This window comes from Anas platyrhynchos, chromosome 1 (assembly GCF_047663525.1).
Source record: "Anas platyrhynchos isolate ZD024472 breed Pekin duck chromosome 1, IASCAAS_PekinDuck_T2T, whole genome shotgun sequence".
Classification (NCBI taxonomy): Eukaryota; Metazoa; Chordata; class Aves; order Anseriformes; family Anatidae; genus Anas; species Anas platyrhynchos.
The window spans coordinates 96,230,492-96,257,593 of NC_092587.1; the positions used below are offsets into that span (position 1 = coordinate 96,230,492).

The 27,102-nt window shown below is 38.1% G+C and overlaps 1 protein-coding gene across 2 annotated transcripts in view; it reads left to right on the plus strand.

The window, feature by feature from the left end:
* CRYBG3 (crystallin beta-gamma domain containing 3) overlaps positions 1-27,102 on the plus strand; it is a 93,097-nt gene that overhangs the window by 39,217 nt on the left and 26,778 nt on the right. For both annotated transcript variants that reach the window (XM_038183867.2, XM_072025067.1), the window contains 10 exons: positions 1,011-5,973; positions 6,923-6,970; positions 7,302-7,417; positions 8,506-8,653; positions 15,318-15,454; positions 16,795-16,909; positions 18,458-18,493; positions 19,381-19,514; positions 21,299-21,425; positions 26,786-26,928. In XM_038183867.2, the coding sequence (XP_038039795.2) occupies positions 1,011-5,973; positions 6,923-6,970; positions 7,302-7,417; positions 8,506-8,653; positions 15,318-15,454; positions 16,795-16,909; positions 18,458-18,493; positions 19,381-19,514; positions 21,299-21,425; positions 26,786-26,928 (5,967 nt within the window). The remainder of the gene's footprint in view (positions 1-1,010; positions 5,974-6,922; positions 6,971-7,301; positions 7,418-8,505; positions 8,654-15,317; positions 15,455-16,794; positions 16,910-18,457; positions 18,494-19,380; positions 19,515-21,298; positions 21,426-26,785; positions 26,929-27,102) is intronic.

A 27,102-nucleotide genomic window follows, 5' to 3' on the forward strand; every position in this document is an offset into this window, starting at 1 on the left:
GGGGAAGGAGAGAAGCATTAGAAAGGAAGGTAAACATTTATTATGTCCGTTAATTTTAAGAAAGAAGAAAAACTTTCTTCAGAGCTATTTAGAAGCTTCTTAAGAAAATTAAAATTGACAGGCTCTGAATCTATACTTAAAATATCAGAAAGAGCAGTGAAAGATCAGGGTCACAGTTTTTCCATGGTGATTTTTTGTTGTTATTTTTTGCATTACAGTAGGGTTTTTTGGTGGTGGTGTGTTTGTTTTGGTGTTTTGTTTTGTGGTTTTTTTTGGGGGGGGTGGGGGAGGGGAGAGGAGTAATTGTTTGCTTGCTATTAAATGTAAGATGAATGACTAGGTCTACCAATTCCTTGTCAGATTTCTAGGCATCTCATATTGATATTTCTTCAAGTATTTATGGAGTCTTCATTTTTACCTGATCTGCCTTCATTCTCTTTTCTTACTGCCCTGTGGTCCAGAAAGCATTCACTGTTGTATACTTCCTTTTCTCCATGTATTTTGCTTGCCCTGGTCTTGTTCTGTACCACTGTATTGAAAGCCTAGGTAAAAAAATCAATTTTCAATTCAATATTTTAATGAGTATTAGTACAGTATTTTTTCAGTATTAAAGTATATTCCTGTGTTAGTAGGATATAACATCTCCACAGAAGTATGCTTATTTATGTCATTGCAAATGTTGACTTGCAGTGGCTTTTCTTAAATAATAATGCCATTGTCCAGTAGAAAGCAAATGACGGAAGCTGTTTATAGCAATATCTAGTTCTTGCTTATAGTTTGTTGGCTTTTTTCAGTAAAAGACAGTATATGTATTGTTTGTCACAGAAATTCATGTTTAGGAAGAGCAAAAAAAGGAGGAAAATAGTGTTGCATGCAGTCTACAGTTTATGTTAGTCTTTGGAGGAAAATAATAATATTACATCATCTACAGTTTGTGTTAACCTCTATTATTATCACACTAGCTATTTATGTATTCTGTCTTATGCTGATAATGATGCTTCTTGTTACAGGAAGACACAACAGAAACCACAAGCACCCGCCGTCACTTATGCTACGTATCGAGGTTCTGCAAGGATAAGGCAACTAATGAAGAATCAATCAGAAACAGCTGAAAACGGAGAAGAGAGTACTGAGAATGGAAATGCTTTAATGGTCAAAGAAAATGGAGAAATCCAAACAACTGTCTCTCCAAAATCAGGACACTTAATGAAAGAAAATGGAGAAGATGAGGATAAAGATCATAAAGATGATGTCATTGTAGATTCTTCTAACGTTAAAATTGACTTGAAAAAGTCTAGTAAAACTCAGTGTTGCTTGCGTAGCAACAGACATGAAGTAACTCCAAATGCCTCAGCTTCACCTACTGAACTGTCTGATGAAGTAGACTTAAAACATACACCAGCTTTAGAAGCAACAAAAGTTAAGAGGGCTTATTCACTAGATTCGTTATTGTCGTCTAGTAAAGACAGTGAGATCTTAACAAATTCCACTTCTCAAATTACCAGTTCCCTTAAAATGGGTTCTGTGGACAAGTTCATGGGAAAAGAAGATGAACTGCTGGGAGAAGCAGAAACTCTGTTTCAGATGGACAAAAATGCCACGTCTAATTCTGATAAAGAAATTAATTGTAGTAAAGAATCTGATAAAGAGTCCACAAAAAAAATGCAAGATGATTGTTTACAGTCACCCAAATCAAATAAGACAGTTAATGAAGAACTACAAGCAAGCAAAGGAGAATATTGCTGTAATCATCAAATGAATAACCACTCAGAGCTAACATCAGATGTCCAGGAGCTTCATTCCAGTTCCACTACATTTCAGCAGCCAGCAGATCAGCATACAGATAGTGCAAATAAAGATAGTGATCCAAGAAAAAGCAATCCACAGAAAATTATGGCAGCTGCAGAAAGAGAACAAAATCCCCAGAGCTTTCTTGCTACTATTCCTTTACCTTTTCATGAACAAATACCCACTTCACTTAGCATGGAGTCCAGAGAAGAAAAGCACATAGTCACAGATAATCTGACTGCTTCAGTGTTAACTATTAAAAGTGATGAAGATATAGTCATGGACCAGGTGACTAGTAATGAAGAACTGAATAAGTTAGGAAAACCAATGCAGGTACTAAATGAACACCAATTAATCCTTGCGGAGAATTCTGAGGATACTGCCACACAACAGCCTGCTTTACCTTGCCTAGAAAAAATTAAGGTTTCATCTGAGGTTGCAGTAGAAAATTTTGCTGATGTATTGTCATGCGTACATGGGCGTGAAAATGGGAAATCTGACTTTGATGAGATGACAGCACCTCTCTCTGTTACTTTTGAGTCTTCTATTGAAACTGGAGACTGTTGCTCAGCTCCTCTTCATCCTAGTTGTAAGTCTGAAAATAAAACTATAGTGAAAAGAGGAGTCAGTTTAAACAATGTGAGAGACACTGTTTCTCATTCTGATCACGAATGTGAAAAGAGCAAATCCTTTGAGCCTGTAGATACGAGCCTCTCAGAAAATTCAGCTCCTGTCCATGACCTCGGTACTGTTTCTCTTAAAACTGTGCAAGACATTCCTGCAAAAGCATTTTTTAGACTTGCAGAAGACAACACAGGAAAGCCTGCACCTTGCCCTTTAGTCAACACTGACAGGACAGACAATCCTATTCCTGCTGCTTCTAAAATCGATGAGGCTGGTATGAATGAGATGACTGTTGTTCCTTCTGAATGTAAGGGTTACATTTCTGAATTTTCCTCTCCTATTTGTAAATCACAAGAAAAACATCTGGAGGATTCTCATTCTGCCTTGAGAAGTGGAGGAAGACCTCTGGCCAACCACTCCCCTGTCATCGCTGAAAAAGATGTTGATGTAGACATCATTTCTGCATCTTCACCTAGTCCTGAAGATAGGCATATTAGTAATTCTTCCAGGAATGAAAACAGTGATAAGCATAGGATATCATCCACAACTTTTTATTCTTCATCTGACAACCAAGGAGAAATCCGTTCTCCTTCCACTAATTCTGAAAATTGCCAGATTGCTAGATGCTCTGCTGCTGCTGAACAGGAGGGCTGTGTTCTTCTGGATGCTGAATCTAGAAGAATAATCCCTGAGGACAGAATGACCGAGACACCACTTTGCTCAGAAGACCCAAGGGCTTCATGCCCAGTTGTTTCTCTGGAACCTGAGTTTACCCCAGCTGTGCTCCACCATTTTGATGCTGAAGTAGATACATGGGATTTTTGCATCCCCAAGCCCACTTCACCTACTCGGGGATCCAAAGAAGCCTCAAACCTTTCTATTTCTGCCTTGGAAACATTGGGCATTGCTCAGGAGAACAGTAATTCCTCTCTTCTCAAAGCTGGTGATGGAGCAGAGGAAGTATCCTCTGCACAGCAGGCTGACAGCTGCGTCTTGGTAGAGACAGTGCCATCAGCCATATGTCCTTTGAAAACTTTGGAAACGGCATCTGATTCAGTGCATACTGAGAAGGTGTGCAGAAACGCTGTGGAAAAGGTGAATCTTTGTAACCAGGCTTCTAGTATCTCAGAATCCCTTTCTGAAACAGATGACCAAACAGCTGCTGCACCTAGAGAGTCAAATGAGCTCTGTTTTGAGAAAGTATGGAAAGATACTTATGGGGAGGGAGGACAATACACTAAATTCCAAGATGCTGCTCTTTTGTTTAAGAAAGCTGAGGAAATAGTGGACTCAGTTTTACACTTGGCTATAGAGGAAATAATAGCAAAACAAGCTGTTGGTGTCTGCCACGTTTGTGGGAGCAAGGATAGTTTAATAAATACAGATATTCTGAATGATCAGAAAACTGGAACCATGCAGCTGGAAGAAGAAGAAATCCAGTCAGCTCTGCATTCATTGAAACATTTCAACAAGAGAGGCTCCTATTCACTAATGGGAAATGAAACATATGATACAAATAATCAAGATGAAAAGACACCATCTTACATCCCTGATAAAATTGACCTACATAGTGCACTAACATTAAAAGCAAAAGAAATAATTGATGAAGTTATTAACTCAGCCAAACAAAAGCTAATATCCAGTCAGGGGCAATGCAGTGATAGTAAAAGGCATTCTGAAAAGGTTAAGCCTAAAACTGAGGCTGAAACTCCAAAGATTTTAAGCCTGGATAGTAATTTATCTGCCAGAACACAGGACATAATCAAAGAACCAACAGCTACGGGGGAAACTCAGAATGTAAGTACAAGCAGTGAAAACGCAGATTGCTCAGATATTCCCGTGGTTCCAAATAGTATGGAAAATAGCGCAGATTGGCCCCAAAGAGGTGAAAAGATACTGAATAATGCATTCACATGTCAAACAAATGGATTTCTACCTACTGGTAGTTCAGCACAGCCAGAATCAGCCCCAATGATACTAGCAAAAGAGGAACATGATAAAAAGGTGTATGAACATCTGGCTGCAGCAGAGATGTGTGGTAACGCTAGGTTATCAGCTACGAGTAGAAAATCTGATGTGTCTTTACATTTAATGACTAGAGATGCTGCTGTGACTGAGGAGATGCTTCTGCCATTGCAGTTAAAAGATTCATGCAGTAATACAGATGTGCCAGAGTATGCAGTGCAGCCAACTGTAGATATTAATTTATTATCTTTTATGCCTGATGAAGCAAGTAGCAGCATGCAGAGTGAATCCAAAGACAAAAGAAGTCCTCAGGGTTCTCTGGAAAGTAGTGCAGAGGACAATACAGATGAACACAGCGGAAGAGAGGCTGCAGGAGTATTTGCACAAGTAAAAGCAACCTTAGAAGATTCAAAGGTAGTGGAGAATAAAGAGGAACAAGCAGAAGGAGCAAGTGAGACAACACTGTTTAATATTGGATTACAGACACAGTTTGTTGCATCTGAACTGCCTGTTACTGGAGAGCACAGTGAAGGGAAACACTGCTTCAAGACAGTCTTTGCCCAAAACAATGAGAATCTGAAAGAGGTACAAGTGAAGGATCAAGATATGCAGAGAAATGATCAGCTTGAAGAAAATGGTCTGGACTGCAGCAAAGGCATGAAGGAATTGGTGGGTCTTTCAGGCTCTTCTCCACTAATTGAGCAGTGGGAAAACAGTTCTTTTACTATCATTTATGAAGGTGCCCTTCAAACTGAGAACAAGTCTGTCTCAACTGAAGATTTGGAAACTAGCTCTCTTTCTTCTTCTGATCTGCCTTTGGATAGTACAGATCATCTAGCATGTGAAAGAGCAAAGAATAAACATGAGCCGGCCTATCTTTATGGAAAGGAGAACAAGTTGAAAGAAGCAACAGAGAGCTGTAGCTCAGAGTCATTTCTGAGCGTAGAGGCTAAGCGCTATAGAATATACCCTTTCTCTTTGTCTCCCATATATGAAGATGACAGTCCCCAAGAAGACCTGCTGTCCACAGACATGTCACCAGAAGGCCATCCTAGTGGAATGTCTAAAGACAACGCTGACCACGCTTCTGTGCTATCCCTTCTCCAGTCAGTTTCTGAGCGCTTACAGTTTACCTCTCAGTTCAGTAAAGAGGAGGAGGAGGGAATGGAGGATGAGGATGAGGAACAATCATCATATGAAGGAAATATACTTGATGTTGAGAGAGAAGAGCAAAGTCTTTCCAGTGAGTGGACAGGGAATTTAAAAACAACCCTTCAGTCAAATGACCAAAATATATATCCATTTCTTGAACGATCACCATTTCTTTCAAAAGAACAACTTGACTCTAAGGAGCAACCAGAACTGGTTGAAGAAGAGGCTTCTCCTAGACAAACATATTGTAAGCCAGTTTTACAGAAAGCTGATGCTGCTCTAAAGCATGCTCCTACAAGTGTGTATTACCAGTATTTGAAATCTGCCACCAATTACTACTCTGAGAAGGGAACCAGATTTGGAAGCATTCTTCAGGATATGTTGCAGCCAAAGATTCACTGGTCCCAAGATCACACCATGCCAAAACTGGGAGAATTGTCAGCGGTAAGATGTTGTGTCAGATATTAATAAACAAAGTGATTAGGCCAGATTCAAAATTTATGTCTTGCTTCTTCCTCCTTCAGCCCCTCATTTTTTAAGGTTAATTAGGCTGTTTAAGATCAGAGACTCAAAAAAAAAAAAAATCTTCTGATAGAATCATTGAAAAAACATGGTTTTCTCGGTTCACACAGATCAAAGTATCCTCTAATTGTAAAAGACAAGGTGTGAACAGAAAATATAACGGGAAAATATGCATAATGGCAAGTTTGTGTAATAACAGAACAGACTTGACCATGTTAAGGATATTTCAATCTGAAAATCACAGAACTGCCCTTTTTATGAATGCTGTTATTTCATTTCTTCCACATTTTGTGATTAGTAGAGCTGTGTTTTCCAAAAAATATAATTACTGAGTTGTTAGATTCTTTCATCACATGGTCTTCTGTAAATTGTAGCTCAGTTAACGAGTAATATACCTGCTTCTGTAGGTTGGCATTTGTTTTTTAGTTTATTTAAAGCAATGGCAGGTGAGGGTATGGAAACATTTCTTCTGATACTAAGAAATCAAAAAGGCTTCATAGACCAAATGTGCAACTGAAGAAGCATGTCTTTTCATGATGTTGGGAATGTTTCATTCTTTGATAGAGGTTTGGTTTGTTTTTACCACTGTGAAAACATACAACTTTCTGCTTGCTGGGAAAGAGTAATACATTTCCTTAAGTTAAAATTCTGTAATAGTTCTTCCTCTCTAGCATTTGCTGCTTTCTGCTGACTGTTTGATTCTGTTAAGCTAGTTACACCAACTCTGAATAACAGTCAGAAAAATCGTAGATGTTTCTGCTAATCACACTTATATACATTTGTTGGAACAGTGGGCCTAGAATAAGCTTTCCATGCATTGTGCCACTGTTGTGGATATTAATAGTTTTTTTCCATGTCCTTTTAATTTCAGAACCTAATTGACAGAGCAGGTCTCAAATACAATCCAAGACCAGGAAAGGTAAGCAGAATTTGTGCATCACACAGATCAATATGACTCATGGAATAATTTATTATACCATTTTATTTAATGGAAAGCATCTGATGTTAGCTTTCTGTATTTTAATGTAACATATGCTTACATTTGCTTATAATGAGATTGTATTACAAAACTCCTGTCACTAGTAATCTTACTGTATTTCCTTGTCCTCCATACAGTGCTTCATATAACAAGAAAATGTGTAGGATATCAGTTTAGTGGGCGCAAAATGAAGTAGGTTTTATTCCAAGCAAAAATTAACTGTGCTGTATATTGAAATGGGCCTTCATTCGTATGTGTTGTCTTGTTTCAGATTATTATTTATGACATTCATGGTGACAAAAGTAAACAAGAAGTTCATTCTGATGTGCTGGATACCACATCCTGGATCTTTCCCATTGGAGCATTACTTAGGATAATTAGAGGATGGTAAGGAATCCAGGTCATATTTAAACAGAATCTTTTCAAAAGACTGTATGTGTGTTTTTCCTTGTGTTTACATTTCTTTAATTTATGACACATATCTGATCTGCAAGACTGTCTTTTTCTTTCTTGTATAATTAGACTGATACCAATGAAAAAAGCATAAAACATGGCTTCAAATGCTGCAGTGCAAAAATAATGTTTCTCCTGGGAATTAACTTCAAACAGAAAGTTCCTAATAGAACAGCATGTAAGTTTAGACTTCTTGCCTGCAGTGCTGAGACAGTAAAGCAATAATCATCACAAGAAGTATGTGTGTGCCAAAGAAAATGTTTTTATTTTGTTTGTTTGTTTTATTGGCTTTTTTTCCAATTCAATTTTATTATACAACAGGTGTTACAAAAACAACATAAAGCATGCAATCTCCACTGCAGTTTGTAAGGTAGCATTTAGAGGATTATGTATGCAGGAGGATATACAAGTACCTTTAAGTGTTTCTCAATCCACTTGTAAAGGTATAGCTCAAAATGAAGTAATAGGTTTGCCTTGGCAACCTGGGGCTGTTACCATGTCAGCTGTTGCATTGGAATTTACTTGGTGGCGTTTACAGTGTGTGTTTCTGATTCTTGGCCATAGTAACAATGTATGTAACAGGCAGACTTGAGGCATACATTTTTTGTTTTGTATGCATTTCTTTCACATCCTAAGGAAACATTGAATGTCATCATTAGTATGTGTATGTTTTATGCCTAACTTAGTATGTACTTAAACAGAGCATGTTTTGATAGGTCAGTTAGTATGTTTGTTCTAGTAAAATGTCTTTTTATTTGCATAGTTACTGAGTTATATTTTTATAAATTTAATATTTTAAGTTATGTTACTCTACCTCCTGGGGAAAAGAAATGTATACGTTATTTTTAAAGCACAAGTCAGATATGTATCACATTCATATGTGAATAATGAAAGAGTATGTAAGAAATTGGTGATAACTAGCATGATCAGAAGAGATTATTGCTAAGCTTTTCAGCAAATCTGCTGTATGAGCATAGTCTTACGTAATAGCAACAACTCAGTCCATGATTTCGTTATTACAGTTGGATTTTCTATGAGAAACCAAAGTTCCAGGGTCGGAAACATGTACTAGAAGAAGGAGAGACTATACTGGATCACCTTTGGGATCTTCCAGGTGTAAAACACCGTCGAAGAAACCTCACAGTGGGTTCAATCAAACATGTAACAAAGGTATAGACATTGTTAATGATATTATCACATATATGGTAAATTTCTGTTGGCAACAGTGGCGTATCACTAACAATGAACAATGTGTGTATGCTGTGTTTAGTTCCAATTTGTTGTGAATCAAATTCTTACCTTCAAGATAAAAGTGACTGTTTACTCTTTGCTATTAGTTTTTGTGCTAAATTTCCTTTTCTTCCTGAAGATAACAAGCAAACATAGCTTATCTTTCTTTGCCACCACCTTTATCTGATACAGTGATGGTTAGATGTTTACCAATCCAGTTAATTGAAATTAAATGGAATTAGTTCATATTTTATTAAGAAATGCTTATATTAAGCTTAAAATACCTACTGTATTATTATGGTTTCTATTTTGGGTGTTAGTAGCTGGGATTACAGAATCACACAGAACTGTAGGGGTTGGAAGGGACCTCAAGAGATCATTGGGTCCAACCCCCCTGACAAAGGAGGTTCACTAGAGCAGGTTACCCAGGTAGGCGTCCAGACAGGAAACAATCATGTAACAATCCCAGACATTACAATCCCACTTGTACAGCATAGCCTTCAAAATTTACTGTTGCTGCTTCCACAGCTTTGTGTCAACTCCTGGGGTTCCACGTGGCCCAGTGGTACACCTACAGTATCTGGCTCTACATACAGCCAGAAGTTTAAAAGGCATTTTGTTTAAAAGATAGGAATCAAATGCCTAAAACTAAATATAATGTGTCCATTATTACTTAGTGAATGAGGAATATATTTACCAGATCTTGTGATTTAAGAATTAGTGCTCTTTGTGTTTAGCATAACATTCCCGTTATTCACAGTGCAACGGCCCTTTATTGTGAGTGAATTATCATTTGTATCACAATGTGAAAGTGTTTCAGAAAAAGTGCTGGATTTTTGTACTCTACTGGTATACAAGTCATTTTAAAACTGATGACCTTTTTGTAATCAGTACAGAGATATAATGTCATCACAGCAGTTAGAAATACTTTTTCATTTTCTTAAAGACTTCAAAATAAATAAATTCAGAAGAGGCTAGTTGAGGGCATGAACAGTTCTTCTAATTTATTTAGCTCAAATAAATGCTAAAAACATTTGACCAATATGGGATATTGATAATATGGAAAATGGATAAATAATTAAAGAAATCCAGTAATAACATGCAGAACTATGGTCTGAAGCTCAGGGAAGCTCAGTGTATTTTGTGTATCTAAGAAAACCCTTGGACACAAAAGACACTGTTGTTAGTTCCATCATGCTTGATAAAAAATGTTTGTAATAGAAATAAGTAAATTTAATATTGTTCTTCTTCCCATATGTGGTTCATTTGTATGGAACACAGTGTAATGGGTCTGGCTGGGATGTTAACTTTCCTTGCAGCAGCCCATACACAGTAAAACCACCACACAGATGGAAAGCCTTCCTTACAGTAATCCCCTATTTTAATAATCAACACTATTTCTCATGTAACTTAAATCTCCAGTAAATATGGGTGGACTTTTGCAATTAGTCCCTAGTGTTGTGTGCAGCTAGTGGGGGTATAGAACTTGCTAAGCAGGGTTTTGTCCTCTACATCTTGATTTGTGAAATTTCCTTTTTTAAGTTTTGTGTCAGCTGCTGTGAAACTAATTTTAGAAGGTAGTTTACCACAGTTCAGCCTTTTTAATTTACTTTTTTTTGGTGAAAATATAGGCTTTTTTTTTAATTGACAAATAGGTATTTCTCTTCTAGGCAGCTTGTGTGTATGATCAGCAGTATGTTTTACTGCCATTCTCTCTTTCATAGCCTGAGAAGCCCAGTGGCTTGTCTACTGCCTAGTTTGGTCATACTGGCTGTGTGTCCAGTTTATCTGGCTTGTTGACTGATTCTTCTAGTGGCTTTTGGTGGTGGTTGTCTAGGGGCTGTTCAGATGCCTTGAATTAGCAGATACAAACATTGGCTAAGTATTTGGAAAGAAAATGGCTTACAAAGAAGAGAAAAACAGATGTTTACTAAAGAAGCTCTAGGAGGTGTGTTTAATATTTTTATTTTTTACTGGCAGATGTTAGTGTGCTCAGAAACAATCTGACAGTAGCTTCTTGCTCTGATTTGGCTTCAAGCATCCAGAAGAAAACAGATTCTGTTAACTTTGTAGCTAACCTGTGGCTCTACTCACTGTGGATATGGATTTGATGAATTCATGTGTATTTAACTGAAGCAACTTGGCTGGGGAGGGGAGAAGGAGAAGATCCCAAAGGAACAGAACATGGGACTAGTGAAATGAAGATCTATTTGAAATAATGAGAAGTTTTAATTCCACTAAGACAAGTAAATATGGGTCTAAGATATTGAAATCTACCTGCAAACACAGGTTTGTTGCGGCTTCTGCAATCCACTAAGCCAAGTCAGTTCCAAGGTCTGCTGTAAATCCTGTGGAATTGAGGGGCTTTTTCTCTTTGTTTCTGGAGGCCCTAAGAGGATGCTAACAGTTGCTTTCCCAAAAACAAGAGCTGAAAAAAGGTACTGATATTTTCATTCTGGAGTAATCCTATAAACCACTGTTTTACAGGATGACAAGAGGTCTGAAACAGCAGTTTTTAATCTCTATCTGCAAGATGGGGAATAACTGGATTCCTTGTGCAGTTACCTTAAGCAAAACTTTTAGTAATTGGAATGCTCACCCAATGCTCAATATTACTTGAAGGCTGTGTTCTGTTTGTGTGGTTTGCTGGATGAAAAGAAAATATTAATTCAAGCAGTGACTACATAATCAAATGCCACAAGGTATCCTGAAGCGTTGGTGGTGGTATAGGCATTAATTTCCTTAGTATTTTGTTTTACTTGCAGCCATGTTAAGTTTTGTCATTTGGTTTTGCGAAGATGTGTGATAGCAAGAGAGGCACAAGGCAGAACTGGAAGAAAGGATTTTGAATGGATAAAAAAAGGCTGTAGTACTGACAGAATAAGAATTTTAAAAATGCTGCAGAAGCTGATATGTCCTAAGGACAAACTGTGTATCGACAGTAAGATGCGTGTCTAGACTGAATTAAAAAGCAATTGTTTAAGAGCACCAGAACTAATTAGGCTTGTTCTTCAATAGACTCCTCTTTTCTCTCATAGTCTTTACGTTTTGCTTGGGAAGCCAGGCTTTAGTCATGCTTTGTCCTGTTGTTGACATAAAAGGCTACCATCATTTAATCAGGCTATTTTGATCACTTCAGTCACCGAAGTATACAGCTCCAAGGAGAAGAACAGCACTAAAAGTGCTTAGCCCTGCTAGTGCTATAACCCTGGATCCAGAATAAGGGTAAATAGCCAAGACCACTTTGAATTGGTTGAAGGCTCTGGATCTCTTGCTTACGGTAGGGCTCTTGGACAGACTAGAAAAATGCCAAGATGCCACCAAGAGTAATATTTAATGCTAAGGTCTTGAGGGTGCTTTGTAACTTTCTTCAGAGGAAGCCTGACCCTTTCTGCTAAGAGGCATGATACAGTTTTGGAAATGTCTGTTCTCAGCAAACTGGCTTGAGTAGTCCCCATGCTTTCTAAACACATTGCAGACTGTAGAAGACAGTGTTGTCTTTGCTGCATCCTCATCTCTTCTCCTAGAAGACCATGAGGGAAGCATGAGTGCTCCAGGATGACTTGGTGGAGGTGGGAGGAGAGTGCCACAGAGTTGAGTGCCCATAGGCCGTGACCTACCCAAGCGTTTACTAGCTGTGTAGTATCATTGGTAATGAAGACCCAGAGGAGACTTAATCTGTTTGCAGCGCTTTTTCTTTTGTTTTCGCCTGATGTGTCAGTAGCGTAATGAATGTGGCATGAGTTTTGACTGCTTGTGAAGTGGGTGGCAGGGCAGGGGGAATAGGAAGGAAACTTTCCAGTTTAGGATCTGTCCAGAAACACTGTGATAGTAGTTTTGCATGTGGCTATCTTACTCTAAAATCTTGACGCCTTGCAAATGAAAGGGTTTGGGGCTGAAGGATCTGGTTCTTGACTTGAATGCTGTCATATTTGTGTGGTTTTCATTTTGTTTTTAAAGATAGTGGCTTCATTAGAAAAGTTAAAAAAGCTTCTGAAAGTAATGATGCCAATTAAATACATTTAGGCAAATCTGAACATGCTAGGGCAAATATTTACTAAGCTAAGGTTTACATGCTTAAGCTATAGAAATCAATGTTATTCTACTTGAGTGTACATCTGCAAATACAGTGTTCATTTATACAGCAAGATAATTCTTTTTTTTTTTGCAATCTGTGAATTATTATATATAGTCTTAATGTATGCAACTTGACCTATTTAAGTCAAAATGTGTATTTATGATTTTTTTTAATACGCTTAGAAAATATAAGGTACTTCTTGCTTGAAGATGTTATTAACTTTAAAAGTAGGTACTGCTTTTGATGAGGACCTCAGTTTATTATTTTATGACAGGACCTTGTAGACTTAATCTAGTACACACAAAAATACCATTGCAATGAGTAGAGTTTGTTTATGGCTATCAAAATCTGGCTGAAGAGAGGTGGTAGTAACTGGGAGAGATTTTATTCTGAATGCTTGTGATTCACCTAGCCTTTGGAGAACTGCTACATTCTTCACCTGTTGAGGTGGAGCCTGCCTTGAACTTCAAGGAGGAAAGCAAAACTTGAAAAGAGAATACAAACTGGTTCTTTCCAAACTTCAAATGGAAAAAAAATACCTCCTACCAAATGAAAATCAAACATACTGGCTCCTAGTCTGTCTGAGCCCTCAGGCAAAGATACTTTATTTTGCTGCTTGTTTAGTCTTGTAGGTACTTGGTTTCAGAATTTATCTGAAACCATTAGAGTCTAGCATCATACCTGTGGAATTCTTAAAGGTGCAACTTCTGATCTTGCTTATCAAATTTTACTGTTGGATTCACAGATTTCAGACATATATGTCAGGTATTATAGGAGACTATAAAACTACAATAAAACTTCTTTTAATCTTGTTTTGCAATACCTTTAGAACTTGAGGAAATAATGTTCCTTGCTATATAGTAGCATTATATTAGAAAGGTTTTTATCCCTAGTCTTTCTGCTTTTATTCATCTGAATATAAAAATTCTGGTATTAAAGGGTGGTGGCCTTTTTCTTGTTTTTTGTTTTTCTGAAAACAAATAGTATGCATTGTTTGCAAGGTACAATACAGAGGAAACACAATTGTGCTAGAGAAAGAGTTGCCAAAACAGAATATTGTGGTACTTAGGTCTCATGAGGAAAGTGAAGTAATATACAGAAGTGCACCTATTAGAATTGCCACAATTATTGCTGACAGTTAAATAACTCCTGAAAGAACTTTGACCAAGCAGAGCTGTTTTTCTAGTTGTGATGCTTCTTCATTTGAAAGCTCCACTCAAAACCAGGTGTAAAGGGAGAGCGTGTTGGCATTGTCACGAGATGAGGGGCTGAAACATTAAGAGCTTTTGTGCCCTCAGGCTGGGTTTCTCTGCAAGCTCTATGTAGTTTGTCTTCTGGGTTTCTGAGAAGCCACAGGGTGTGTGGGGTCAATGTTTTGTTGTGACCCTGGCTGGTTCCTGAACAAATCCAGTAACCAATACTTCTGTTGAAGGAACCTTGGGGTCAGCTTCTCGTTCTTCTTTTTCAGCACATGTTTAAGGGGCATCTTCATCCAGCTACATTTAGGATTTCTGGGGTCTTTTATGTTATTCAGGATCACCGGCATAATGCAAATGGACCCATGGGTTGGAAGGGGAAGTGTACTATGAAGTTACCACTGAGTACTGAAGGTTTTCAGCTATAGTTAGCAAACTCTGTAAGTGTGTGAGCCACCTTTCACTGTAACAGGAAGACAATTCTGTAAGACACTGCTGAATCAGGACCTTACAGGAGATCCTTATTGATTCATAATGTGTTTGAGTGCTGGGGAGAGAAAAAAAAAGGTTTTGACAATGTATTTTATATAAATGTTATTAACTTAATCTGGTTCAACTAAAAAGTCCGCAAATTCTAGATCAGGTCATGTGTTCAACAAGTTGTTCTCTGGCATAGACATATACCTTCAAGATTGTAATGGAGTTTGTTGCTTTGTCGTAACAGAAAAATTGCTAAAGTGTCTTCTTTACAAATGGTTTACAGTACTGTTCTTTTTCTTTCTTTGTCTAAGACACTGTAAAGTTATTTAATGTGACAGAAAATTGAACTCACATGTCTTGAAAGCATAGTCAGATGCATAACAGAACCTAATTAGCACCAGGGGGGCTGGAGGGGAAGGAGAGGATAGTTCCAGAAAATGTTAGTAATACATGCATAATATTTATCTACATGTGTCTTATGGAAGCAATGTCTTAAAAATAAATAAATAATCTACAGTATGATATGCATGGTTTGTCTATCGGTAAATACTGTCAGAACCTTTACCTGAATAGTATTTAAACAGCTTTTAGAAAGCGGCCTAGGCATAAATGTACTTTTTAAAAAAAAAAAAAAGTTACTAGGAGATGGAAATTTACTTAGCTTTTATAAAAGTCACAATTTGCATTTAAAAACAAAAACCTTCCTTCATAAAAAAAAACAGATTTAGGTTAGAAGGGTAAGAAAACCAGGAAAAAAGAAGGAAAGATGACTTGTCCTTTTTCCCCATCCCCCCAGTGGGGCAGACTTTCCGAACATGGATAATCTTTAGCATTTGGTTTGTTTCTGCAGGACTGCAGTGTTCCAGAGATCGAGTTCTGCCTGGGATCTGGCACAGGGGGACTTCCTATCTGCATACAAAGCGCAGTTGCCAATTTAGAAGAACTGGATGTTGAAAAAAACCCATATATAAGTGTCAAATCAGGAGTGTGAGTACTGAACCTGTTTTATAGCAGTTTGCCAGCAGGTAGAAAATCATCATGAGCTGAAAGTCAATGATAGGAATGATATTCTAGGTTTTTGCTATATATCAGTTAACATACACTAGATATTCCTAGCTCTACACAGCATTGTGCTAAGCAAGCTTCTAGCAGTGGAAGCAAAGTTTTGAAGGATTTTTTTTCTTCTAGTTGCTGGCAGAGGTCTTCTATAATTCCATCTTTGAGTAGCTTTATAAATAGAAAGAGCAGCTCAGCTATAATTAGCTTTAAGTTCACTGGAGAATAGATGCCGTCTCCCTAGCCACCCACCCTGTTATAACTATAACAGTGTGGCTGAATACCAGAAGATGAGTATTACGTCATGCAAGCGTTCTTCGATTTATGGCTATATTCTGAGTTTTTGCAGCGAGATGATGTAATATGGTAGAGGCTCCTTTGGTAGTCCAGCATTTCCTGTTTTGAGCAGAATAGTCTTGTTTTCTGGGTAAATGTCCAATACTTCGCATTTCCTGAAGTTTGGAAATTCTGTGCCTCTTCTTTGCAGAATGACATTAGCTGTTCTGTTACAAGAGTCTGAGTTTGCCTTTCCGTGCGAGCCAAGCTTTCCTTCCCACGATCTTGCAATATGTCTGTGAAGCTTGAGGTGATGAAGGAATTAAAAACAGAATCTTGTCATAGTTTTGACAGAACTCTGACTGACTATTAACTGCTTGTAGCATCTGTGTGTAGTTTTAAGTAATTGTCCATACAGCTCAATGTCTCTTCCTCCATTCCTTATTTTGTTTACTAACTCTGCATCCAACCTTTATGTTCAGTATTCTTTTTTATTTAAGGCAGTCTGAAGGAGTGTCAACATTTTTGATTTTCACATTAAAATTAAAGTATCTGGCTTTCCAAAGGAGTGTCATAAACAATCATACTTTAATAACTTCCACTGAAAAAAAAATAAGTAGGATTGATGTTAGAAACCTTTCGATTCCAAAGGTGGCAGTCCTAGGTAAAATTTCACGTGTCTCATCCTTAATACTGGTGCTTTAGTATTGGTTCAGTATACTCACAGTGTAACAAACTGGCTTCTTAAAGCAAGTAAGCAAGTTGGTAACTTTCTGCTCTTTTGTTTATGTTTGCCTGGGACTGAGTGAAAGTATCTGAGATCTTCTTAGCATTGATAGTGCTGGTGTGTTTAAATAGCTTGTTTTTGATGTGCTGACAGTATCTAAAACACATTGTCTACTGCTAATAATCAGAAAAAGAAAAATAATTTTAAGATTGTTACATTTGTAATGTATCTAATTAGATTAATAAGTCCTTTATCCCAATTGTTATAGATGGCTTGGTTATTCAGACTATAATTACAAAGGAGAGATGAAGATTTTGGAAGAATGCAATGAACCATCTGAAATTCCTTCAGCAGATGTGAAATCTCTGCGTCCCTTAAAAATGGTGAGGACTTCACAGCTCCCTAATAAGTCGTGTGCTTGCCTTTTGGTTGTTGTGAACCAAACAACAACCTGTCGTTTCGATTGACAGAATCACAGAATCATAGAATTGTCTAGGTTGGAAGAGACCTCAAGATCATCGAGTCCAACCTCTGACCTAACACTAACAGTCCCCACTAAACCATATCCCTAAGCTCTACATCTAAACGTCTTTTAAAGACCTCCAGGGATGGTGACTCCACCACTTCCCTGGGCAGCCCATTCCAATGTCTAACAACCCTTTCGGTACAGAAGTTGTTCCTAACATCCAGCCTAAAACTCCCCTGGCACAACTGTAGACCATTCCCCCTCGTCCTGTCACCAGGCATGTGGGAGAACAGGCCAACCCCCAACTCGCTACAGCCTCCTTAAAAGGTACCTGTAGAGAGCAATAAGGTCACCCCTGACATGTGACTTCGGTTCTGACATCCTTTCAGGTTTAATCCTTACATGTTTAACAGTCTTCTCATGCCATGGTACATTGGTAGTGTTGGAATGGCACAGTAGTAACTTGTTCCAGGGCTTGCTGAGCTTCTGCACCAGCTCCAATAAGAACGCTTAGCCAGTGCAACAGCAGGACATGTTCCTGGGAAACTGCTGCTGTGGAGATCAAACCAGATAGAACTGAAAGATTTGTAGTTGTATTGCAACCAGCACCAATTCGTTAATTAAAACAGCCTTAGAAGTTGTTCATTGTCTTTTTTTAATAGTGCAGACACTGCTGGGGGTGGAAGAGAGGAGAGGATTTACTATTAAAAATACCCAGTAGTCTTCCTGTGACCTCACATTGCATACAAATCTTGAGAGGGGCAGCTAATTTTGATTTTGATAGACATCACATAGGTTTAATTGTGAAAAAGATATGGCAGGATATAACACATCATTTGACTGTATACATAGCAAGTCTACAGAAGGAGAATTTAAAATCCTCAAGTCAATAAAACATAACAGCTTGGAAGCTCCCACCTAACAGCTTGGGAGGTAGGTGTCTTATTCTCCTGCCAAATATCATTCACTAACATTTCCACTGGAAGTACATTTTTTGAATTTGCTCTTTAACCACAGACATGAATGTTTCAGGCTATAGTTTTTGTCTTCTCATGTTTATAGTTTCTTAGTGTTTCATCACTGATGCTTAAGTAACTCAAAATACATACAACACAGCTTTAAAAGTTAATTCAAAAAATTTTTCAATGCAAATTAGTTTAAAAAAAAAAAAAAAAAAAACATGGTAAATATTTGCTTTTGAGCGCTAATAGACAACAAAGGAATATTTTAACATTGCTTGCACCCCTGCAGGGTTGTCAATGCACTGATTTTGTTTGTAGATCAGGTTGATAGCAACCCTGGCCTTCATGAATTATCAGAGCGTTTAAGATAATGCTTGATTTGGCTAACACTGAGTATCGTGAATATAATTACAAAGACTTCATGATCTGATAGTAATGTGAAATGCATATCAAACCATAATTTCAGATTTTATATAAATACTATTTTCCATCTTTTTTTTTAGGGTGGACTAAAGGTACAAATGCCTATGAATGTCAAGGTAAGCACTGAGGATGCTGAAAATAAAACTGGAGCACTGGAAATACAAAACCCTTTTCAAGGCTGTTTTCTTTTTGTTGCATATGTGATGTTTGCTGCTGAAGGAAAATTCACTAATACTGTCAAGTCTGCTTTCTTACTAATGCTTCCTGAAATTTGAAAGTAGTAGTAGTAGTTTGTTTTTAACATATTAAGAGAATGTGAATTTGCTGTAGGAAAATTGTAAAGCTTTTGCAATGTAAAATGTTTTTCTCTGACTGACACATTCATCCCTGTAATGGAAGTGGGTCAGGAGGGATCTTCCCATTTAATGTACCACGTTTAAATAAAAAAAAAAAATATGGGGGAGATTAGAATCCTTCCTTCCTATACCTGAGCTCAGTACCACAGGTCATGAGTACAACCACAAAGCTTCTGTGATTGGAGGAGCAGAAAGCTAATCTAGCATTATTGTTCCTCATTCCTCCTTTTTCTGTTTCTCCAAAAAATGCTAATAGTATAGGTAATTTTTAATTATGCAAATACATGCAACACTTGGAAATGTTTGTAATAAATAATGTTAATAAATATTAATACTGTTGATAACTGATCTGTGTGGTTTGGCAGATGAAGAAGTCACTTGGGTGTGTATGTTATCTGCAGTCACTGAAATTACTTCAGCAAAGTGCAGAGATGTTGGCTCTTGTTGACTCTGAAACTCTTGACTAGTTTTAAGGGTTAGCTCAGCACATCTAGCTGTGACAGAGCTAGGATTTGCTGCAAGCTGTTATCCACTGCCTAGGCACCGTATTACAGGATAAATCATAGTCATATAGCTGCAGAGTGCAGTTACATTCAAACTATAATTCAGGACGTGTTCAAGGCATTGTTTGAAATCATGTTTTCTAGATGATAATATATGAGAAAACACACTTTGGAGGATGGTCTAAAGAGCTTTCAGAAAATATCACTTCTGTCCTGGCTCTGTTTGATAACAAAGAGGATTTCAAGGAAATTGGATCAATGCGCATCATTGGTGGAGTGTAAGTGTATTTCACATTTGTATTTGTGTACTTTAAAATAGAAAATTGTAACTAAGTGTTAGGAAGTGCCAACTAAGGCATGATTAGAATTTCTCTCGGTAAAATATTTTGAGAAGAAAGAAATACACATTTCTCTTGTCAGTTATAAGCCTTGAAAAAAATTACCTCTCTTTGTGGCTTACCTATCTAAGAAAATACTGGAAGGTAAAGCTAAATGTGTGAGGGGTGTGACGTCAGCGTTGACCATTTAGATGCCAGTAAACTGGGCCACTTTGTTCCTTAATGACAGCTTTCACACAGAGCTGTAATTTAGATTGATTTATGCTTCCGATAATCTCTATTTGATTTACGTAAATGACCTTCAATAGGTGTGGACAGTCTTCAGTTTGACATTTTAATACCTCTGAAATCTATAAACTGTCTTACTGTCTTAATGGCTTTACTTTGCCACCTGTTGCATGTTATCTAAAAATAAGAATGCACTCCTTTGAGGCCTGGGATTGACTCTGTGTCACTTTGTCTGTCCCTCCCTCCTTCTCACACACACAAAAAAAGCTGTGTAACAGAACCATACGCTTAGGTGAACTTCTCAAGAGGTAGGCTCAGCTCCAGCTATTCTAGAGAACTACTAATCCACAGATCGTTCTTTCAACCTCTCCCAAGACCCAAAAATTTAAGATGGTTTGAAAGCATACAGGATGGTTGCTTCTGCCAAAGAGCTTAGCAATGAGATAGTTTTCAGAAGCTTTAATTTTTTTCTTAGAGGGTTTCAATACTTCAATATAAATACTCAAGAATATACAGGCTGTCATCAGAATCTTACAAGCACTAAATTAAAAATAAACTTAATTATGAATAAACAAATAATCTATTCAAATAAATACACTACATATTAGCTATCTGGGAAACCTCAAATTCTTAAAAATCATCCTTCTGTCTGTTGTGGTGTCTTTTATTTTTAATACTGTGGTAACTTAAACAGATGAATTAATGTAAACCAAATGGTACTAAAAGTAAAGCTATCACTGCCTGCCAAATTTCAATGCCAACAGAATTTGTATAGCAGTTCTAAATACTTGCAAGGGAGTTCTAGTGAAATAAATGCTTTCAAGAAAGAAATTGGGGGGGAGAGACACTTTTTCAAATTAAGTTCCACTTTCAAAAATGATACAGAAACACCTTATTTTAATTGATTATCTGTTTTGTTCAAAATAATTTTAAGAGTTTTATTCCCTTAGTATTTAAATATGTTCTATATACAATATATTGTATATATTCAATTCATTTGTCTATTCATAGACTAGAGCAGGAAACAGTATAAGTGGGTGAAACCTTCCTCTGCTGAAATTCCTGAATATTATCACAAACTCCAGCAAGGGTAGGATCTTCTCATTCATGAAGACATGGAAGAGATTTTCTGCTGGGTTGTATCATTGGCAATTGGTGCCTTACAGTGTTTTGGCTGCTAGATGTGTTAGCCTCTATTTAGTACTGAATATTGGTATTAAGAATATGGCTGACTGAGGAGAGATATATCAAGTAGCATTACACAAATAAACTGTTGTTGGAGAAACAATCACATGGCAGAATTTTGATCCACAAAGAGCGCTTGGTTGTGTGTTGTGATTTCCAACAAATCTTGCTTTGTTTGTTAGCGGAGTCTGTGATACTCATCTTACTGTTCTTAGGATGTTCATTTCCCCTTTTATTTGTTATGAAAAATCATGTGTGGAGTTGTTTTCCTTTTAGTTATTTCTCTTTATTTTGTTGTGTGGTTACTGTAGATGGGTTGCTTATGATAAGGAACGCTACAAAGGCCGTCAGTATTTGCTGGAGGAAGGAGATTATGAAGACAGGCACTCATGGGGGGGAACTGACAGCGTCCTCCTGTCTTTCCGGTTTCTTCAGGCTGTAAGTAGTTTTATGAATTTCATACAAATGATTCACAGCTCTATACATAAAGAAGGTTATTCTTCCTTTACGGTAGAGGTGTCGTGTGTTTGGTCATTCCATCGGTCGTCCAAATTCACTCTCATTTTCTTACTTGCTGAAATTTAGACTGGACTGTATATGTTGTAAAGTGGAAGCAGGTTTTGAATAGCTTTTCTAAAGTTCATGAAATAATGTATCATGCAGAATTCCTTGTTCCCCTGCCAGATTTTCAAAGTACCTCACTTCTGCACTTTAAGCTGTTCAAATCTCTAGAATAGATTTTTTATTTTAAGTTTAACATTGGTAAGTGTACAATGTAGTTCCTTATTAAAATATAAAATAGTTTTTCAACATAGCAGCTGTTGTGAGCCTTTAAACATTACCCTCTGTCTCTGTGATTTTTGTGCCAGAAAATTTTGGCAACAAGAATAATCAAGTGGAAAAAATCCATTCTACTAAAATGTGTTTAGTGGGGACAACGATGAAATAATAAAAACTATATCAGAGTCCAGCACTGGAAGTAATGTTAGATTTTCCAGTGATATAGAAACATGGGATTAGAATTTCCTTACTATTTCATTTAGTGGGGGGTTGATTTGGTTGGTTGGTTTTGTCTTTTGTCTTTTTTGTTGTTGGGTTGTTGGTTGTTTTTTTGTATGTCTTTTGTTTGTTTGTTTGATTGATAATAAAAGGAGCTTTGTGAGTATTCCTGCTCTTTGAATGCAGCTGCAAAGAGTGGCTCCTTTTGAGAATTAAATTGCTTACTCTGATGTTACCCAGTCTTCCAGATGTGATGTGATATTCCTGAGCCAGGAGCTTTGTGGAAGTTGAAGATAGGCACCTAGAGCAAACTAATGCAACAGTCACTTTGGATTTTTTTATCTATTTATTTATTTATTTTTTGGTTGGTTGTTTTTTTTGGGAGGGGAGGAGTGGGGGTATAAAGAGGGGAGAATGCAATGAATTGAAGAAATATATTCCCTTCTAAATAATTTATTTTCAGGTTTGGCAAGAATTTTCTTCTCTTTGTTTTGAATAGGAATAATCCTATTCAATTACTGACTAATCTTTTTCTTTCTTAATTTTCAAGCTATACATAGCATACTTGAGTAACTTAAAATGATCTTTCTAAAACTTCTGTTCAGCAAATGACATGAGTTTAAAATTGTGCACATGCTTTGTAGGAATGAGCTTCTATGTATATGCATGTATATACAATCGTGTACACCAATGAATATGCCGATCTTAGGAAGATCAACAAGAGTAAGTGCTGGATTCTACAAGTTGAACTTGAGCCAACAGCATGCCCTGGCAGCCAAAAGGGGTGCATCAGGCATGGCACTGCTAGCCAGTCAAGGGAAGGGATTGTCCCACTCTGTTCTGTGCTGGTGCAGCCTCACCTCGAGTACTGTGTGCATTTTTGGTGCCACAGTATACAAGGGACATAAAACTATTTGAGAGTGTCCAAAGGAGGGCTGCAAAGATCGTAAAGGACCTAGAGGGGAAGACACCTGAGGAGCAGCTGAGATCCCTTGGTTTGTTCAGCTCAGAGCAGAGCAGGCTGAGGGGAGGCCTCATGGCGGCCTGCAGCTCCCTCACGAGGGGAGCAGAGGGGCAGGTGCTGAGCTCTGCTCTCTGGGGACAGCGATACAGAATGGCATGAAGCTGTGAGAGGGGAGGATCAGGCTGGATGTTAGGAAAAGGTTCTTCACCTAGAGGGTGGTTGGGCACTGGGACAGGCTCCCCAGGGCAGTGGTCACAGAACTGAGCCTGCCGAGTTCAAGAAGCATTTGGACAATGCTCTCAGATGCAGTTTGATTTTTAGGTGGTCCTGTGTGGAGCCAGGAGTTGGACTCAATGATCCTTGTGGGTCCCTTCCAACTCAGGATATTCAGTGATTCTTTGATTTAATTTGACAAAAGCCTAAAAGAGTCAGGTTGCTGAAGCCCCTAACATTTTGAAAACATGTATCAATCACATTCATGTAACAACATATACCATTTAAATAGTCATGTACATTTATATCAATATGTAAGTATTGATAGTAGAAATATAAGTAATGCTTTTCCTCAGATTGTAGCATAACTTTAAAAAAAATAAGGTAGTTTGTATTTGGAACCAATAAAACAACTGATGGCGGTGCCATTTTATTCTGCTCGACCAACAGATTGACCTCCACTTTCAAACATAGGTCAGTGTTCAGGCATGCCATATGTTCCCTTTGTGACTTTGTGTATGCTATTTAGGGTCAGGATTGTAAACACATTTTACTACCAAACTCTTTTTTTAGAGGGGACTTGGGCAAAAATGCAAAAACAGCTGTCTGTGCCTCAGGCCCCTTGCTGCACAAGGAGCATGCAAGTTCATCTCTATATTTCATCAGTGCTGTGAAGAGGAGTGTGGTGAAGCCTACGGTGGTCTCAGACTCAGCAGGGTTGTTCCCACATACCAGATATTTATTATTTTTTCCTGGAAATTCTGTTTTAGTCAGATGAATTCAAGAATGTCTGCAGAAGATGAAGGAATTTGTGACGTGTAGCTGTGTTGCGTTATTCATGGTCTTACAACAGGGAGCGGGACTGGGGACTGACTACTTTCCGCAGGTACTCACCAGTGTCATCTCATGCAGGAGCCCATCCAGCTAGACAGTTTCCCTCAGGCATCACACCAGATGACCTGGACTGTGTTGGCTTTAAGGCTAGCCCAGGCCTGAAAACAATTTAACCCAGTTCACACGGCCCGGAGCCCCAGCTAATGAGCCCTGTGTACCTGAGTCAGCTGCAGGCAGAGTCAGGGCACAGGTCTCTGTGCTATGCTCCCAGAGCAGGGAGCATGGTGCAGGAGCACGTAAATGGCTGTGTACAGCCTGGCTGGGTATGGCGTGCCTCATTAGCCTGTGTCAGTACCGGCTCTGTTAAATGTGGCTATGCAAAGCTCTTCAGGTGTTTCTGTGCCACGACAGTCAGCATGACAGGTTCCCTGAGAGCTTATTAGCACCAGGAATATCCAAGCCATATTTCTGTGTATTAATCCAAGCCTCCACTCGTACCAGCTAGTGCAGTAGAGCTGAGACGTGAGTTTAATCTCCTGACTAATCAGAAAGGTTTCTTCATTGCACACAAAAGAGGGATTGTGGATTTCACCCCTCCCTACCCACTGGTAAAGATGCACATGCACGTAGATATATGCACGTAGATATGCTCTAAGATATTTCAGTTTGGGTCTGTCTCAAATATTTCTGTTGCAACCTGGCACAAGCTGTCATGTAGGGATTTGGTAGTGTTTTGAAAGAAGAGATAGGAAGCTCGTGTAGAGCTGTATTTTCCAGCATGCTGCCAGCTCTGCTATCAGCAGCTACGTTGGAACGCTGTAGTCAAATGCAGGGCATGTTCCTGAGGGAGGGCAGCAGTTTGTACTGCATGGTGATATGGGGAACCACTTGCATTTGATGTTTTTTCCAGGGTCAAATGAGAGAATCTGTGAATTTGGGGTATGCCTGTGTTTGTCATGATGTTTTCAGGTCTAAAGTGGTTGGCCTTGTCTTGGAAGTTCATTTTAAAGTATTCTCATATTGCTTACTATGTGAGAAACTGCTGTGAAAACTTAGGGAGGAAAAAAAGATGACTGTATTTGAAATGTCTTTTTGATTAGACTTGTGGACATATTATCAGCATTTTAAATGTAAAGAAATTATGCACGTGTTTGATCTAAATAGCTTTTCAGGAACTCATATAAGATTCTTGCTTTAAGACTGTTAAGTTAGCCATTTTCTATTGTCACTACAACTGCACTAGTATTTTTCTTTTTTTCTAAAAAGTAGCCTGAAATTGCAGTTGATGATTTTACCAAAAATGATACTTTTTTTCTAGTTTCTAATTTCTAGTATATGCCTGAAGTACTTAGATCTTCTTAAATAAATGAAAGAAGTAGGTGGTCAATATAATAGGAAAACCAGTTGTACACAAGTTGCTCTGTCACTTTTTAGTGTACTGTAAACAAGAGGTCATTCCACCTTAAGTGTTCGTTCTAAAATTGGTTTTGGTTATGATTGAATCCTGCAAAAAGGCATGATCTTCTTTAAAAAGTCTGGTCAGATTCACCTGACCAAATGAATCTGGCTGCATGCTTGGTCTGGCCTTAATTTTTAAGTGTTTTTTTGATTCTTGTAAGTCTGGTTTTGTCAGTGTATAGCCTTCAGCATACTGTTCTCTGCATGGTAGTTTAAGTGCTACATCAACAAGTATTTAATGTAATAATTCTTATGAGGGTGTCCTCATGTTTTGTGAATCTTTGTTGGCTACTGCATTTGCTTGACAGCCTTTTCTTCTGTTTGCAAAACTTACTTATTTGCAACTTACTACAACATTGCAGAATGTATCAGAAACACTGAAACGGAATTGAGTTCATGCTCTTGTTAAATTTTAAAGAAAGTAAGTGAATGGAAAAGAGGGGAGATTTAGATTAGAGGTTCGAGGAAATTCTTCACTCAAAGGGTGGTGAGGCTCTGGAACAGGTTGCTCAGAAAGGTTGTGGATACCCATCCCTGGAGGTGTACAAGACCAAGTTAGATGAGTCTCTGAGCAACGTGATCTAGTGGGTGGTACACCTGCCCATGGCAAGGGGGTTGGAAGTAGGTGATCTTTGAGGTCCCTTCCAACCAGGCCATTCTGTGATAGTTGTTTTCCATATTCACAAGCAGTGGCTGAGCTGCGTGCTTACAGCTGCTGAGTGGTTAAGACGTTATGCTGGCTGAAATCATAAAGCAGTGTCACACAGCTATATAGGACAGAATATGATAATTCGGTATGATATTTATTTTATTGCTGTAGAGATCAGTCATGCAGTGAATGTCTCTAAAATCCATAAACCCTTTGTGCTGAAAAGGTGATCTGTACCTTCCCAGATGTTACCCAGTCTTATCGTCTCCATTACTGCCTTGAACATGGGAAGATGGAGAACTTGAAGTAAAAGGCTGTAGTGATGGTAGTGATTGGAGTTGTCATTTGTGAAGCTGTTGGATGATGAATGCTTGGTCCCCAAGCATTCTTTTGCCCAGGCAGGCATCTTTGCACACAGTCATTCTTGTTACGAAAAGGGTGGTGGTCAGGGGCAGCATGTTCTTCCTCTCTAAAGTGGAAACCACTGAAGGACAAACCAGATTGACAGGCTTCCAGCTGCATTCTTCAATGCCAAAGTCCTCCTTGAAGATTCATATAAGGGACATACACCCCTTCATTGTTTTATAAAATGTTGTCTACAGCTCTTTTCCAAAATGTTTTATGTTGTGAAGTGTCGTGAGTTGTGGCAACCTATCTTCTAACTCCTGTGTTGCCTCTTAGGATTTCATAGAGTCATCAGTGGCACTTTTTCAGTCTGAGGATGAAGACGGGAAAACACTGGACATCATCAATGAAGAAATTCCTGATCTGGAGCAGGCTGGATTTGGCCCAGAAACAAGGTCGATTCTTGTGAGAAGTGGAGTGTAAGTCTACTGAAATCTATGAATGGAAGTATTAAGTATTTTTGTGCAGATCTGTTTTGGAGTGCATCTTTTGACAGAATATATTTCACATGGTACAGGTGGTGAATAGTTGAGGGAGAACAATATTTCTCTCTGTTCCCTTGGTAAATGAAGAAAATATCTTAATGTTTTCTT